This window comes from Eleutherodactylus coqui, chromosome 6 (assembly GCF_035609145.1).
Source record: "Eleutherodactylus coqui strain aEleCoq1 chromosome 6, aEleCoq1.hap1, whole genome shotgun sequence".
NCBI classification, from domain to species: domain Eukaryota; kingdom Metazoa; phylum Chordata; class Amphibia; order Anura; family Eleutherodactylidae; genus Eleutherodactylus; species Eleutherodactylus coqui.
The window spans coordinates 150,385,995-150,404,141 of NC_089842.1; the positions used below are offsets into that span (position 1 = coordinate 150,385,995).

Here is an 18,147-nt window from a genome sequence, read left to right on the forward strand (position 1 = left end):
GCAAAAGCGCTAAGACAAAGACAATTAAAAATACAGGAGCAGGCTGTCCAAATACATTGCAGGTAGTACCATAGTCAGACCAAACTGGCCAAAGCTGAGCAAGCCTGTCTGGCTATCCTAGTAATAGGAGAGTTGTAGATGAGTCCGCCTCCATATAAAGCTTTCTAGCTATGGCAGTAGAGTAATATCTTATGGGCCATACAAAACTCCTGAACTAAAAACATGAACATATTGCCGCCCCACCCAACATGTTTTGCCATGACTGGCTTCATCAGGGGAATAATATAGGAAAACAGCACTGTGACGGAACCCCTCAACAGACACAAACTGAACCATTCACTGTCCTCAGTGCAATGGACAGAACTTTGATGTCACTTTGGCAGGGATTCCGTATATTTGAAGTTAAAGAATAGCATAATGAATTACACAATTTTATACTCCAGATATAATGTAAAACAAATGGAAATCTTGTCAAACGGACATCAAAGTAATGTTTCTATCACTTAGGGCTCCTACCTACTTGCATTTTTTTAACACTGCGTTAATGCTGCGCTTTTTAATGCAAATGTCAATGGGACTTTCTAATGTTAAAAACGCATAGCACAAAAATCGCAAAGCACAAACTTGCGATGCATTTTTAATATTACAAAGTCCCATTGACATTTGCATAAAAAAACGCAGCATTGCAAAACAAAAATGCAAGTGGGTAGGAGCCCTTATGAAAGTGAATGGTTCAATTTGTTTCCATTCGAGGGTTCCATCACACTGCTGGTTACCCCTAGACGGAATCCCACAGTGTAGTGAAAAGTGCTGTGGAATCTCTTCCTTATTGACAGCCAGAAATACACTGTTGTGATAGACAGTGTGAAGGCCACAGAGCGCCCAACAGTAACTGCCCGCTGAAAATCTCTTAAAATGACAGTGTAATGAATGCCAGAGTTTCCTGACAGCCAGGGATCCCCTATAGCAGTGATGGCGAACCTTTTAGAGACCGAGTGCCCAAACTGCAACCCAAAACCCACCTATTTATTGAAAATTGCCAACACGTCAGGGGGCGGGGCTTATCACGACATATGATTTTACCTCCATCGTTATAAAAAGGACAAGGCTGTTTCAAAATAGACAGGGTGCAGATTCTGACTGCTTTTTGGATGCAGAAATGCTGCAGAATTTGCCACAGAAATTTCCGCTGAGGACATTCTGCAGCATTTCTGCCACATGTAAACATACTCCAGCAGTAATATTGCCCCCCCCCCACGCCCCCCCCCACCCGTGGTGGCCTCAGCAGTAATATGCCCCCCCCTCCATAGTGGCCCCAGCTGTAATAGTGACCCCCCACAGCAGCCCTAGCTGTAATAGCGACCGACTCACAGTGGCCCTAGCGGTAACAGTGACATCCCACAGTGGCCCCAGCAGTAATAGTGACATCCCACAGTGGCCCCAGCATTAATAGTGACATCCCCCAGCGGCCCCAGCTGTAACAGTGACATCCCACAGTGGCCCCAGCGGTAATAGTGACATCCCACAGTGGCCCCAGCATTAATAGTGACATCCCCCAGCGGCCCCAGCGGTAATAGTGACATCCCCCAGCAGCCCCAGCGGTAATAGTGACATCCCACAGCGGCCCCAGCGGTAATAGTGACATCCCACAGCGGCCCAAGTGGTAATAGTGACATCCCACAGTGCCCCCAGTAGTAATAGTGACATCCCACAGCGGCCCCCAGTGGTAATAGTGACATCGCACAACAGCCCCAGTGGTAATAGTGACATCGCACAGCAGCCCACCCATAGTAATAGAGACATCCCACAGCGGCCCTAATAGAATAATGACACCCCACAGTGGCCCCAGTAGTAATGCTATTACTACTGGGGCCTATATAGGGGACACTAATACTAATAGTATCTCCTATATCAGCCCCAGTAGTAATAGTGCCCCCCATGAGACCCATATACTTACCCCCTCCTCGTTGAAGCGCCGTTGCTCCTCTGCTCGGTACTGCTAGCAGCGCTGATCCCAGGTGCACACTGTGACGTCAGTGTGTGATGCCAGACGCCTACCCTGCTCTTGCGGAACCAAAGAGAAGACGTCAGGGGAGGGGGTAGGAGGATCCTGGCTGCACACTGACGACACAGTGTGCTCTGGGATCAGTGCTGCTAGCAGAATCCGTGGCCCCTGCTGGTATTCACCAACATAGTGAGCAGCCAACGGCAGCGCGTACCAGCAGGGAGGGCTCTGTGTGCCACAGGTTTGCCACCACTGCCCTATAGTGATGCTGTGCACCGTAAATTTAGACCCTATGACAGTAGAGTGTCTCCATAGTCAGGAACAACAGCTCTACCTCACTTTGCTATTGTAGGGCTGGCTCCACACGGGCGATCGGGATTTGGCCACGAGAAAATCATGAAAAATCGCATGTTTATTCACTGCGATTTGTGAGCGTCAGCAATGCTTTTTTTGGAGAATAATCTCGCATCACATCGCTGCCCGCGATAAAATTGCATGAGATCCAGATCCGCGGTGAAAGCCTCTGCCGGCATGCATGCGCAGTGCAGCACATGACGTGCCGGTGCTGGGCATTGACACGTTTTCTTACGATCCTTCCGCTGTGCTTACAGCAGAAGTATCATAGGACAGACGGCTCCCATTGACTGCAATGGAAAGCCGCCTGTGCGTTTTTTCATACAAATTAGAACATGCTGCAATTCTCCCCCACGAGTGGAAAATCGCAGCTGATTTCCGACATGGGCAGGGGAGAATCGATTACCACAGCATGCCTATGGACTGTTATTGCTGCAGAATTCGCGGTGGTTGTCTGGCTGCGATTTCCGCAAAAAAAAACTGTCCATGGGTATTAGCCCAAAATCGCACAATTTTCTTGCCCGTGCGGAGCCAGCCTAAGAAGCCAGCAGCGGCCTTTTGCCTGTTATGTCTTCCTATCGTTAGATCTCAATTATCTGTCCATCTAGAACAGTCAGTGTCTGAACTCTTCTGCCATGTAGACTATGTCAGTCATTTACCTGCTAAGTGGGTGTTCGTGGTCTACCTTTCAGTGGAAGTGTTCACAATAAAAAAAAAAAAATTCAAAAATGATCATTTTGAATACCAAAAATTGTCAGTTGCTTTGTGGTTTACATGTTTTTCAGAAGACTGGGTTACGACCAATAACCCTCACATAACCAACAACGCTCTTCAGACGCCTGAATAGTAGTTCTGCCCAACTATACAGCTAAAGGAGTGAAAAAGGTATTACCAGTCAGGAGTCTAGGAAAGCTGAGTTACAGTCTACAAGAGCTTGCAGCCAGTGGCGTAACTATATCTGCGGTTGCACCCGGGCCCAGGAGCCTTGGGGAGCCCATAAGGCCTCTCTTCCCCATATAGGGAGCCCAGTACTATGAGTAAAGCATTGTAGTTGGGGGGCCTGTTACAGGTTTTGCATTGGGGCCCAGAAGCTTCAAGTTATGCCTCTGCTTGTAGCATATGATCTATTAATGTTTTCACATGTGGGGATTGCACTTTTCTGCCATTAAGTCATAAACAATCTTGGTTTTTACAAATAGAGGAAGCAAATACTGAGGTCAAAAGGGAAATTACACACAAGATATAATCTGATATCATAATCCACAGACTGCAAGATATGTAATATCAGTCGATATGTAATAAGTGAATGTTGCAGGAGATAAATCACATTAGCCAAGGAGAAAAGATCTACAATTAAAAAAAGTAAAATAAAAATTGGACAGAAACTGGAGCTATATTTTACTTGCCACAATTCCACCCAATGGTCATCTTTACTGAAAAATAAGTTGTTTTTTTTCAATGTTTATTAATAAATAATTTCCTTTTAAATTTAACTCTACAACCAATCACTTCCTGCAGGTTCAACAGAATGGACCCCATAGATCCTCAGGAGGAAGGACCGCAGTGCTGCAGCTCCTTCACAGTGGCATTCGCATCTGCCTGTTGTATAGCAAATGCTACACAGCCGCATTCACTTGAATGGGGTTGCATTACAGTTGATAGCACAGATAATGGTCAGGAACGCCTTCAGGAAAAAAGTCAAAGGGACCCCAGGCCTTTCGTTTTTAAGGTTCAGCGGGATTCCCAGAGGTTGGACCTTTCCAATCATAATGTTATGGCATCTAATGCAATGCTATAAAATGGGAAATACCTCTTTAAAGCCCTGATGGACATTTCAGCCAACAGTTTTGTTTTTATGGGACACAGTATAAAGGGGGGAGCATGTGTAAATGTATGTAAATAGTCATGTCTAGCAATCAATTTGAGTTGCTCATGGGTGGAACATAAATGTTATAGCACCCATGTGCTATACAAAAATATGGTAGTTTGGGGGGGGGGGGGGGGGGACACAATTGTCATTTTATAATTGGGCATAATTGGCATTAGGGATTCAGGAAAGCTTTGCGTCTATCCCTATGTGTTGTCACCCAGCTTTTACAAGATATTACTAAACAATGGCTGAATATAATGTGAGTTTCTACAGGAGTTTGCAGGTAAATGCTCACTTCACACCTTTCACGTTACATTTCCATTGCCTGCTACAATTTGGAGATTTCCTTGGGGGGCCTTAATTAAAGGAAACTAATCTCTGTCCCGCTGTGGTTCTCTCGAAAATAGAGGCGTGAATATCAAGTAGATTGCATGCTACATATCACATGTCCAACACATTTGTGGCCCTATTAATAGCTGCTGCATTACAGTAGAATGACTATGAGCAGGTTATCAAGTGAAAAGGAAATGGGCTGCGGTGCAGATGCAGGAAGGCGCACTGGGTGTTCTTACTTCTTTCTTGTATAACTGTTCTTTCAGGTCAAATTGTGTTCTCCTGCAGCCTAATTTACAGGTTTTAGTACTTTTAGGCTCATTTAAAGACCCAAACACTTCAATACACAAGTGACCATATGTGAAGCTGGCCATTTGGGTTCAAATTGACCCTGATTCAATCGTGAATTTTCAGGTACAACGATTAATTAAAACAGTCGCAATGTTGTAAATGGTAACAACACAGAAAATTCAATCTGTTATGGACCAAATCTCCATTCATCGGAACCAGTTGTTTTAGCTACATACAGATAATGATACGAATTTGCTTATTTGGTTGTCCTCTGGGAGCTAAAAATACCAAAAGCACCAGTCTCTATCTTGTCCTGATAGTTTGTTACATTTTACCTGTATTGTTACATTGTATCAGTCTGGAGTAGAGATGAGCGAACGTACTCGGATAAGCACTACTCGTCCGAGTAATGTGCCTTATCCGAGTACCGCTGTGCTCGTCTTGAAAGATTCGGGGAGCGCCGCTGCTGACAGGTGAGTTGCGGCGGGGAGCGGGGGAGAGTGGGCGGGAGAGAAGGAGAGAAAGATCTCCCCTCCGTTCCTCCCGGCTCTCCCCTGCAGCTCCCCGCTCCGCAGCGCGTCCCGAATCTTTCAAGACGAGTACAGCGGTACTCGGATAAAGCACATTACTCGGACGAGTAGTGCTTATCCGAGTACGTTCGCTCATCTCTAGTCTGGAGTCATCTGTTTGACTCCCAGAGGGTTGTTTAGAGTAGATACAATTGTAACAAACGCTCAGCTGTAGGTATTAGGCTGGGTTCACACAGGGCGGATTTGCTGCGGTTTTGTCACGGTTTTTCGTTGTGGTTTTGCTGCAGGAGAAAAGCTTCTGTGGCAAAACCGCTTCAAAGGTTAATTTTGGCTAGCGGATTTTCTTGCGGAAAAATCTGCAAGCGGTTTTTACTTTTTGGCGCGGATTTTGCTGCGTCCATAGAGGTCTATGGACAAAAAAGCGCTGCGGAAAAGACAGAAGAATGGACATGCAGCATCTTTGAAAACCGCGCCGCAGTTGCATTTCCGCACTGCGGCTGTGCGAAAAAAATCCGTCCCGTGAGAACAGCTTTTTGCCCAAACACATTTGTACTGCATTGTACTGCAAACGCAGCGGTTTTGTCGCAGTGCGGATATGCAACGGCAAACCGCGGCAAAATCGCAGCAAATCCGCCCTGTGTGAACCAAGGCTTAGGCTGCTTTCACATCTGCACTCAGGGCTTTCATTTTCCATTATGGGATCAGGAAAGGGGAATCCCCAGATCCAAGCGGATCTGTTTTATGACGGAACCGAATAGCGTCGAACAGACCACATTGACTATAATGGGGTCCATTTGGTTTTCACTAAACTGTCTGGCATTTTACCAAATGAAAAAGTGCTACATGGTATTTTGTGCCAGGTCTGTGACGGACCTTCCGTATAGAGGTTCCAGCGCAGATGTGAGAGTGACCTTGGACATGCACAGGCCTTCAACCTTTGGATATAAACAAGAATGTTCCTGTTCACTGCCAACAAGCAGAGATCTTGACAATGGTGAGGAATTGAAACACAATGTGTATTAGAAAATTGCAGAATGCTTTGTTTTACAGTAATTAACTACGTATACTTTGGCAGCATATTTGTATTGCCCAAGTGTGTTTAAAATAATAATAATAATGATAAAAAAATCATTAAAAGTCTCCTACCGTTTTGTGTCTACAGCTCTTATGCAGATTTACATTGAACTATCACTGCATTAGGAACAGCTGACGTGTGACATCTTATAATCAGTAATGCAGTACCATGTGATGGGCGCACTACGATCTGCTCTTAGATAATATGCTGACCTCTCCTCTGCATAACAGAAGGCAACATTTGGCAGTCATGGGTAAACGTGGTAACTTGAGTGACTCTGACCGCGGACAGATTGTTGATGCCAATATTTCTAAAACAGTCACACTTGTTGGCTCTTCCCGAATAATGGTATCAACAGTGTCCCTGGTTCAACTTCAGTCTTGGTAGAGACATCCAACAGAAGATGACACTGCTGCAGGCCACATGTGGTTGATTGTAAAGGGCGAGCATTGGGTGGCACATCTGATATGTTGTCAAGAACGTGCCACAGTGAACCAACTGACCCAGCAGAGAAATTAGACAGATTTCCAAAATGACATTGCATCATACCTTGCATTGACTGAGGTTTAATGGCCGAATACCAACAAGACTGCTCCTGATGACCCAGCATCATTGCCAGCAATGCCTTTCATGGGCCCAGGAAAGACATAAATGAACCTTGGACAAATGGCAGAAGGTCATCTGGAGTGACAAGTCCCATTTCCTGCTGAACCATACAGATGGCTTGGTCTACATCTGCCAAGAATAGCCATAGCCCATGGATGCACCATTGTGGTTCAACAGACTTGTGGTCGTGGCGGCTGTGCGATGGTCTTAGTGTTTTCCTGGCATGGCCTAGGACTGTTCATCATTGTACCACAATCTTTGATGTTGAACACTATAGGGTCCTGTTAGCTGACCATCTGTACCAATATCTTCAGGAAGTCTTCCCCGGCCACAGTGCCATCTTTCAATAGGACAACATGTCATTGAGCTTGAATCACCTGGAAGTGGTTGGGGAACATAACAATGAGTTCTACTTTGGCCCAAAACTCACCTGACTGTAACCCCATTTAAGATATGCTGGAAAGGGCTGTCAGATCTTCTCCCAATTATCCGCAAAATATGCACCAACTGACGGAGCTGCTGCAGCGGGCATGGGTCAAGTTGAATCTGGAGGATGTTTGCCACCTTGTGGAATCTGTTCCCTGATGTCTGATAGGCATGATCATTCAAAAAGATGGACCAACTTGATATTAAGTAGGTGTCCCTAATGCAGTGATCGTTCAATGTATGTCTCTCTATGTCTACAGACTATAAACACCCCTGTAGTCATATGTTGTTCCTTTCAATCTGCCACCTTGTCTACTTTTTGTAGGTTTTCCAGAAGAGGACACCGAGAGAGTGAAGTATAATTTGACTTTATAAAGTTTTTGTTTTTTTTCTAGTAGTTTATAACCCTGGGTACACATAGTTAACATAAGAACTGTATGTACAAAATAAGGGGAAATTTTTAAACAAGACTGTTGCTTCAAGAGGCACTGAAGCAATAAAAATATTCATTGCAAAAGTATAGACACCCTTTACATGCAACTAGAAAAACACTGGATGTTTTGCACTGGCTTCAAGAAAGTCAACCAAACCATCTGGACATCTGCTCGTGAATGACACAGTACTCACATAGAGGACAGGCCTCCCCATACGACCGCCCCAAGATTGCTGCTTTATCAGAAACACATCCATTCACTTACATGTAATTAGCTTTTAATTATAGCAGTGGGAAAGGCGAGAGGATGCCAGCTGGTCTTCTTAGACATTGCCTCTGGCAGCTCGTCAGGAGAACTTTAGGACTTCACTGTGATGGCTTCATTACACCTTTACTCACCAGATATTATTTTAGCATTAATTAAAGGGGCACTAACTTTTCAGACAACTTCTGCTCATGTAATAGCCTGTGTGTGTATTATCAATCTTGTAGTATAGTGTCATTAAAAAATGTTTTTGTTTTACCACTTTATATCAAGTTTGAAGTGGCTAAGGGAGGCTAGATGTCTCCCTTCCAGCTCCTCTGCAATCCACTACCCGTTCTTATGTGCTGCGCTTCTGTACTGGCACATTTTCTTAGCTGTCGGGAAGAGGCTATCTTCACAGGCTCATTCCCTGTCCTGACAGATCTGTTTACACAGTGCTTGCAATCTGCACAATCTGTTCCTCTCTTGGTGTATGTGTACATTATTTTGAGTTAACTAACCACTTGAATGTCTGATTTCTACAATCCTCCTGGGGAAGCACAGGGGCTGGCATTCAGATACTGCCTCCCCGTTGATTGGAACAGAGGCGCAATGTAATGCAGCATGGAAAGTGAGGAAAGGAAGTAGAGGACAGTGAACTACTGGCGGAATAGTAGGCTTGCAACACGCCCCCTCCCTGAAAAAATTCCAATGAATATAAGCCCTTAAAAATTTGAAAACTTACAGCAGGGAGATTCCAAAAAGTGTAACATTTACTTACCATATGACCCACCATTTTTATAGGGCAAGTCCCCACCCTAAGGGCTTATACACATGGGCGTATTTTACCTCAGTATTTTGTGAGCCAAAACCAGGAGTAGACTATACAAAGAGAAAGTATAATGGAAAGATTTGCATTTCTTCCGTATTTTGGACCCGTTCCTGGTTTTGGCTCACAAAATACTGAAGAAAAATACGCCCGTGTGAATAAGCCCTAAGGCTGTATTCAGATGGGCGGTTTTCCCATGCAAGTTCTATCCAATTCCGAGATGGACAAAACTCACATGGCAAAAGAACCCATTAATTTGAATGGGTTAAATCATACAAGCAATTTTTGTCTCGGACCAACAGTCTGAGTTAGAAAACCCACTACTTGTCCTATTTTTTTTGTGTGTGTGTGATTCCTCTGCAAGAATCACCTTTTTTAATGGGAGCGTTAAAAAAAAAAAGAGCACATTGCACTTGCATGCCATGCAACATGCGTGTGAGTTTGATGCATTTTTAACGCATGTTAGTAGGCAGACCACATGAAAAAAAAGAACCAGGAAGTACAGAGTTTTTTGCATAAAAATCTAATGGAGAATGGTCAGTTTTTCACTGACCAAAATCACACAGGCTTAGGCTAGTTTCACAAGAGCATTTTATCGCAATGAATTCACCGCAATGAAACGTCGGCCTAAAATCGTGACTACCTGAAGCATTGGATTCCAATGCATTTGTTCATATTGGCGATTTTCTGGTGCATTAACTCGACCAGATGGAAAAGATAGCGCATACGGTTCGCATTCCAGCTGGCCACTTTTACACTTGTCGGAAAAGATAGGTCTTGTCCTATCCTTTGCCGGAATATGCCACCCGTTCCCATAAAATTCTATGGGAGCCAATGAGAGCTGTCAAAAAAGGGGGAGGAGGAGGGAGTTTAGCAGCAGCTCGCATTGCTAAAGTTCCTTCCCCTCCCCTTGCCGGCAGCTCCCATAGGCAGGGCAGGGGGTTGAGGGAGTTTAGTACTAGCTAAACTCCCACCCCATCCTAGCACCTCACCTTGCCAGCAGCCAGCAAGGGGCGGAGGGAGTTTAGATGAGCTGAACTCTCTCCCCTCCGCCAACAATATTCTGGGTTGCAGCGTATATATGCCACACCCGGCCATCTGAATGGTCAAGAAAATGGGAGATGCAGCCACGACCAGGTCGCGGCTGCCTCTAGTTCATGTGAAAGAGTCCGAAGACATTAGAAAAATTTGTGCACATGAGCTCCTTCATCACACCTCAAAATGAATAGAAACCACAGACCAGATTCTACACATTCTCATTTCTCTTAGTTTCTGTAGCTTGCAGTTCCCACCGGTCCCAGCGTCAGAACATTGTCTGTGACGGTGCCTGGGACTGAAGACTGGACGAATGGTGAGGAATATACAGTCAGGACAGGGAGACTTGACAGATCGTCCATTACATTACATTACATGGGATCTCACAGTGTATTTCTAGAATGGCAAATCTGTCTAGTTATGCAGCATTAAGAGAGCATGGGATACAGTACTGTGCAGAAAATGCTGCAAAATAAGAATGCCTTTAAAAATAGAAGTGTTAATAGTTTATTTTTGTCAATTAACAAAATGTAAAATAAAAGAGAAATCTAAATCAAAAAGGACAAAGAAAGTGCAATTCAGTTATGTAAGTACTGTGTAAGGGCTCTTTCACACGAGCGTATATCAGCTGCTGTTTTCACGGCCGGCCGATATACACTATGATCTGATGCATTGGATTCCAATGCATCAGGTCACATGGCCGTATTCCTGCAGCGTAAAAAGCGCCCGGCCGGGCGCTTTCACGCTGGGCCGAAGAGATAGTCCTGGAACTATCTTACTGGACAGAATACGTTGGCCGCTGCATGGACTTCTATGGGAGCCAATGACAGCAGCCAGAGAGGTGGGAGGGAGTTTAGCAGCGTGACTGCTAAACTCCCTCCCTGTTCTTTCCTCCCCTCCCTGCCGGCTGTTTGCAATAGGAGGGGGCAACACAGGGATGGAGCTAAGCGCCTCCCCCTCACATTGCCGGCTGCAGACAAGGGGCAGGTGCTTAGCTCCGCCCCTGTCCCTCCCACTCCCATTGCAAACAGCCGGAGGGAAGGAGAGAGGAGGTAAGCCGGGGAGGGAAGGGGAGGCAACGGCATTGCGGCCTTGGCGTATATGCGCCGAGGCCCGTGCCGTCTGACCGGGCACACAAACGTTAATTTTGTGCGCCCGTTCACGTGTTTTTACGGCACCGGCGCTGCAAAGAAATTAACCATTTGCTGCCTGATTGTCCAGCAGATGACAGCTGATTACTAGGAGCCCAGCAGCATTCACTCTGTGATCAGCTTATTTATTAAGGCTCCTTACAATAATTTGCGTTGACCAAAAAAAACAAAGAGCTCTTTAAGCTGTTTGCACATTTTTGAAATGTGATGGTGTCCATCACAAACATGGAGTGAACATACAAACTCCATGTAGATGGGTCAACAGTGGACCCAGTTTAGCCATCAATGATTGTTCTGTTTCCCACCCCTGAAGGAGTTAACACTTGATTTATAGTTCTAAGTCCCTCATGTGAATGACACAATCAAGTTGTTTCGGTTCTCGTACCATGAGCAAGTGCACTTCCTGCTCGGGCTACTTTTGGTAGAACATCCTTTTCCTGTACGTTCTCTCATGTAGTTCTGTCTGCATACAAATAAGTGTTTCTAAAATCAAAGTGTCACAGACATGCAAACAGAGCAGCGGGCAATCCGGTCATCGTATAGATTTTGAGCACGCTTTTTGTCTTCGTGTAGTCGCCATGGCATCTAGGTAAGCCCACAGTGCTGGGAACTGCCTATGTCCATTTATAATGTATCAATTTATAATGTATCAATAATGTATCAATGTTTAGTAGTGTTTCCCAGACTGCAGCTGTCTAGCTGTTGCAAAACTACAACTCCCTACATAGCATGATGTGAGTCGTAGATTTCGAACAGTTGGACTGCCACATGTTGAGATCTTCTGGATGATGACTGGTGAACTTCAAAGGAATTGTCCACCTCTCCACTCTACACAGGATAGGTCACCAATAGTTGAACGGTGGGGTCCACCAGTCTGAACAGTGTGTATAGAGCTGGAAGCTGTTCCATACGCATTACAGCAGCATGGATTGATAAAGCAGGCACTATTCCCATGGGTTTCTTTCAGTTATTGATGACTTATCCTGAGGATAGGTCAACAATAGTGTAGAGGTGGACAATCCCTGTAAGAAAAAAGTATAATCAGACTGATCTCTTTGAATTTGGGCATCTATCTGTAAGCCAGTGGGCGCTAGAGAGCTATAATAGACATCCACTATATGTAAAATGATGCATCCTTCTTGGTTAAATAGCTAAGAGGGATCACGTGGCCAGTAACGATTGTGCCCTACTGGCCCATCAGTATACATACAGTAGCTGTTCAACAGCTGCTTGTCAGGGGGTATGGCTACTGTTGTGATCCAGGGGCAGAGGCCACACTTGGGCCATTGTAACTGATTCGGTGTTATTGCTGGTGCCTGGGATTCTTAGGAGCATGCACAGTAGCTCCCTGCCTGGCCACTTCTCTGCTTCTCTTAAGCTAAAGGTCCCACCCACACATGGAGCACAGCAGACTAGGGATGAGTTTGGGAAATGGGGAGAGGGTAGTACATCTTCAAACCTGCAGAATTATAAGTTCAGCTCTGGAGTATAATACAGGCTCTAACTCCAAATCTGTTCAAGATACGTAATGTATGTACACAGTCACTCTGCCAGCAGAATAGTGAGTGTGCTCATGGGTAGAATACAGGCTGCAATTAAGGATCAGTCCTGTGCAAAACTCTTAGGCAGGTGTGGAAAGAAAGACTGCCAAGTAAGAATTCTTTCAAAAATAGAAGTGTTAATACTGTATTTTTGACAACTAACAAAATGCTAAGTGAACGAACAAAAGAGAAGTCTAAAGCCATTCAAAATTTTGTGTAACTACCCCTTGCCTTCAAAGCAGCGTCAATTTTTCTAGGTGCACTTGCACAAAGTTTTTGAAGGAACTCAGCAGGGAGGCTTGCTCATATATATATATATATATAATATGTAAAATCATACCCTTTTTCAAATAATTCAAAGTTCATTGATACTAAAGCCAGTTGCGCCCTATTCTATCAGACTGATATCTCTGAATTGCGATCCCTGCAATCATTTATTGATGACCTGTCAGTCATCAATAGCAGAAGTTAAAAATGTCCTAGAATGTCTCTAACATTTCTATTTTTGAAAACCTTCTTACTTTGCAGACTTTTTTCCACATTGCCTAAATCCTTTGCACAGTGCTGTATATAGACAATGACCACATCTAGAATTAATTTACATATAAAGTTACGTGTAGAATAGTGGACTTGCCCTTTAATTGGTACACTAGGCATATCCCTGCTGCATATACGGTACATGGGTTCTGCATTTTCCAAATTGAAATTATATGCAAAACCTTTAGTAATAGAATTATAAAAGAAGGAGAACTAAGTGCTGGTGAGGGAAATTGTCACCATTCTAACACTCAGTAACTGTGGTTTGGGACTGGTTCAGAAATCCCCCGAGGCACTGTAGGTACAGAGGTCTTGGCTTAACTGTTGTGTCAGTAGGAAATACTGTTAATCTTGGTTCTCAAAGTCTGAGTAATAATTATATCAGTGGTTTTACCCAGTTGCTTCCAAGTGTTAGAGCAGTTATATTCTTGTACATGGGGGTCTTCATTCATAGGTCTTCAGTCTTGCATGTTGTATTTATGGAATGCATTTTCTTTTCTGCTACTATACATAGTATTTACATATAGCTTCCTGTTTATATCATATATGCCTGCCTGTAACCCTCTATAACACACGTCAAATACAAGGCCTGCCACCTCGTTGTATGTGTCGTCGTCCCCCCATCCGCCCCTGCTGATCATACAGCAAACTAACAGGCAATTCACTCACCCAGCCTGCAGCTCCAGTCCAACAGCGGCATGGCGGAGTCGGTAACCGCTGACCTCTTCCCCCTGCCCCGGCGTTTGCATGCGCCATCCTGTACGCAGTACAGACACCGACGGGGCGGTCAGTGGTCACAGACTCAGCTGCAGGCTGAGTGAGCGAAATGCCCGTAGGGGTCTTGGCCAGCCAGAGGCCAATAGGGGGAGGTTGCTATTATACCGGGGCTACTATGGGGGTCACCTAATAATAATGGGGCCAATATAGGGGGCACTATTATTATAAAGTCTTACAAATACAATTGGCCTTTTGAAGGCAGCCATAAACCTAATGTAGCCCTCGGTGAAAATGAGTTTGACACCCTTGGTCTATAATCTTTACTTGAATGGGCTGATAACAAAGAGTAGTCATTTTCATTTACATAATACTTAAGTTAAATATCATTTAAAATCCAGGACAATTAACCATTTTTACCTTTTGTTCTCCAGAGCTACTAATACAGTTTTTTTTATGGTCAGCATTTCTAAGCTGTTGATATTAAGGATTTACTTATAGTAAATGACTCAGTTCAGTGAACTCAGATGATTTAGTGATTGGCTGAGCAATGTCTTCCTTTAATGAAATGATTTAGTCGATGAATCTTTCCGCATTGATGATCCTGAGAAGCTGTCATTGTCAATAACTTTATTCTTGCCATCTAGTGGCTTTAAGTGGAAGTGTGCTTCAAGTAATAGCACACACTTCTGGTGGGTGATATATGGAGTTGTAGGATCCATCTAGGTTTCTTTTTATTTTCCTTACTTTGTATACTATTAGAATTGCACACGACAGCGTTGTATTTCTTGTATGGTACATCTCTACCCAGGAGTGTAACAAGTAAGCCCTTAAAGTAGTTAAAGGACTTTTCCAGGGAAATACTATTGAGGATCTATCCTCAGGATAACTTATCAATAGTTGATGGGTTGGGGTCTGATGTTTGGGATTAGCTGATCGAGCTGTGAGCCTCAGCAGTTATCTGCAGTACAATAAAAGGAGGTACGCAGGGTCACTGTCCTGTTTATGGGACATCACAGACTGCTGCAGCCAATAGGACCACAGAGTTCATGGATTGGCTGCAGCAGCTTGTCACATGCCATCCACAGAATGCCTCTGCAGGCCGTAAACAAACCCAGCAGGTGATCAAAAAAGTTGAGTCTCTATTTATACACATTACATTACTTATTATTTCTAATATAGGTATTAACCCTTTATAACCAGTGACTTGGATGATGTAGTTATTGTTACTGCATTGTCATACATATTCCAGACATGTTTATTCAAATCAGTGCTGATAATATCACGAGTCCGATTGTAGCATGTGTCCTGGGCAGGAAATTGTAGGCAATGGTTTCAAAAAGATGGCGATTATCGTCCTGCTGCTGTTGCTGGTGGCTATTGATTGTGTGATATCTGTTACTTATAATCAGAAAATGCTAATAAAAGAACACAAAAGTTAGTATCCTTTTAAATGTCTATATAGGGAAGACATACCTTAAGAGGCACATTCAACTATTCGTGATGATCAGGAGCCACGAAAGATGGAAAGGCATAATAAATGTGGATAAGCAAAAAATCATGATTTTAACTACTTTGATACTAGTATTATACACTCATTAGCAGAAAAAAATCCCTCCCCTAGAAGTTGTCGGAATGGAATGAAACTTTCTCTGTTTGATTGTAACCTTGATGTAAATAAGTGATTACATATCAGAGCAAAGGGAGAATTTCTTACAGAAAACTGAACACTTGAAAGGAGACTCTAGTACCCCGTTGTACCACCTCTAGCTTGGTTACAAGATGTGATACAGGCGGGCATGAAGGCTCTCGTACCCTGTTGTACTGCCTCTAGCTTGGGTGTAAGATGTGATATGGGCGGGCATGGAGGCTGTAGTACCTTGTTGGGCTGCCTCTAGCTTGAATGTAAGATGTGATACAGGAGGGCATGGAGGCTCTAGTACCCTGTTGGGCCACCTCTAACTTGGATACACAATGTGATATTGATGGGCATGGAGGCTCTAGTACCCTGTTGGGCCACCTCTAGCTTGGATGCAAGATTTGATACTAGTGGGCATGGAGGCATAAAGGTTCTGTATGGTAGCAATTCACATTTACTGTAACTGAGCCTCTAGATTGTGCAAAATTGTAGGCTGTCAAAGCTGACGTTCTAGATGGTCCAATATATATTCTATTGGTGATTAATTTGGGGTCAGTATGTTGCTCCATAGCAAAGGCAGGATTGAGGCACCCACGCCAAGATCTCCAGACACAAACATGGCTGTCTTCAGTGCCTAAACTAAACCTGGATTTGTCACTAAACACAACCCAGTTCCACTCCATGGCAGTCCAGTTTCATCGTTCATGACACCACTGCAAGTGGAGGTGATGATGGATGTCAAGGGCAGTACATGTAATGGGCGCAGTGAGACCAAATATCCCTCAGCCAATCCCCTGGAAATGGTTCCGAAAGGCTTAGGGGCCTGTAGCAATGGTGCCATCAGTCTCTGGATTGCGGACAAAAAAACAATTGGAACTGCTCATGCTTGTTGGACAATCAGACGATCCTCTATACTGATGGTCTGTTGAGGGTGTCCTGGGCTCGGTCGACTAGTGTGCGTGCCAAACATGCATCTACTAATCCCAACACCTACTAACAGTCTGGGCAGAACAGCCCAAGTGGCGGACAACTAATTGATATGACCATCCAGCTTCTCACATTCCAATAATGCGCTCCTCTCAAACTCTGTTAACTGGGCGAAATCTATATGATTACCTCGTAAAGGCGTCTAGTAATCAATAAGCTCTACACAAATGGAAGAAGAGGTCACTACACACAAGTGGCCTCTGAGAGCCTTTTATAGGCCGCGAATGGACCCGTTTTAGGCCCTCAGGTGGTAAGACCGTTCATCTAATCACACCACAACTTTAATCTTTTGTATACCTGTCTGAGATGTAACTGCATGCAGAGTTTTGCAGCAAAATGACAATTCCTTTTTTAGGATACGGGATCTCCTGTGTGATAGCTGTGTGATCATGATCAGCAACTATGATAGGAGTGCCTGTATTCCTCTCTTAGCAGTTATTGTGGTAGGGTCCATGTAATAGAATCACCCTGAAAAACTAACTAGAAACTGGATATATAAACCTAAGTAATGCCGGCTTCACATGACCGGATTCCTATGGTAGAATCCGCGATCAGCGTGCACAGCAAATCGCACTCATTGAAAGGCATGTAAAATTGTTTTTTCGCTCACAATCATGGATACGAATTGAGTAGTCCACAAGCAGAGGAAAAATCGCAGCATGCACTATTTTGCTGCGGACTCCATGCAGACGGCCTCCATTGAAGTCAATGGAGGACGTCCGACCCACTACCCATACACAGTTAAATTATATATGGACCGCAGGTACCCGTGTCATCACTAAGCAGCGGTGGGGGAAATACAATCATTAAAAAAAAAGTACTGTGCATAACTGATGGCGAGCCACCGCGTTCATCCACATTACAGAATAATCAGGTACGCAGGGTCGCCAGCCGCCTTCACAGCCAGAATCCGCTGCGAGATTCTGCATGCGGAATCTGACCCCGGTCGTGTGAAGCCAGCCTCATACTGAGCTAGTCAGAATTGAGATCACATGACCACTTGAGGAGAAAGGCCGGTAGTTTCATATAGAAACAAATAACTAACCGAGAGCGCCAGCTGATTTAGGCCGCTTTAACACGGCTACAAAATCGTGCAATTTTTTTTGCGATGTGACAGCGCTACAAGACGCATATATGTGAAGCCCGTGCTTTCCAGTGGATTCCTTCACATTAGCGATGTTTTCGCTGTTGCTGTATTGCGAGAAAAAAAATCGCGGTATGCTCTATATTTGAGCGATTTGCAATTTCTTTTGCAGCCAATGTTTTCCTAAGAGCCTCCTTGTTTATCCCATCGCATCTCACGAACTAGTGATTTTCAGTGCGATGTGATACATTTCCCTACTCCCAAAATAAGCCCTAGCTGCACTCACTGAAAAAAAAGAGTAAGGATTACTTACCTAGCAGGCTCGGTCCGGGTCCTCCTACTGTTGTCCGGAGCTCTGCCGTGCGTCCTGCAGCCCTCGTTTGCAGAAGATCACGAACTGGTTGCAGGATTCATAAATCCTGCCTCCAATAAGCAATGGCTTTGATTGGTTCATCTAGCGCTA

General features: G+C 44.3%; 1 protein-coding gene across 7 annotated transcripts in view; it reads left to right on the forward strand.

The window, feature by feature from the left end:
- Positions 1–18,147, forward strand: part of EVL (Enah/Vasp-like) — a 136,249-nt gene that overhangs the window by 47,458 nt on the left and 70,644 nt on the right. Inside the window, exon 1 of one of the 7 annotated variants that reach the window (XM_066607969.1) lies at positions 11,647–11,771. The exons of the other annotated variants lie outside the window; for them this stretch is intronic. Coding sequence (XP_066464066.1) covers positions 11,761–11,771 — 11 coding nt within the window. The 5' untranslated portion in view covers positions 11,647–11,760. Of the gene's footprint in view, positions 1–11,646; positions 11,772–18,147 lie in introns of those variants that run through there. 7 annotated transcript variants of the gene reach the window in all.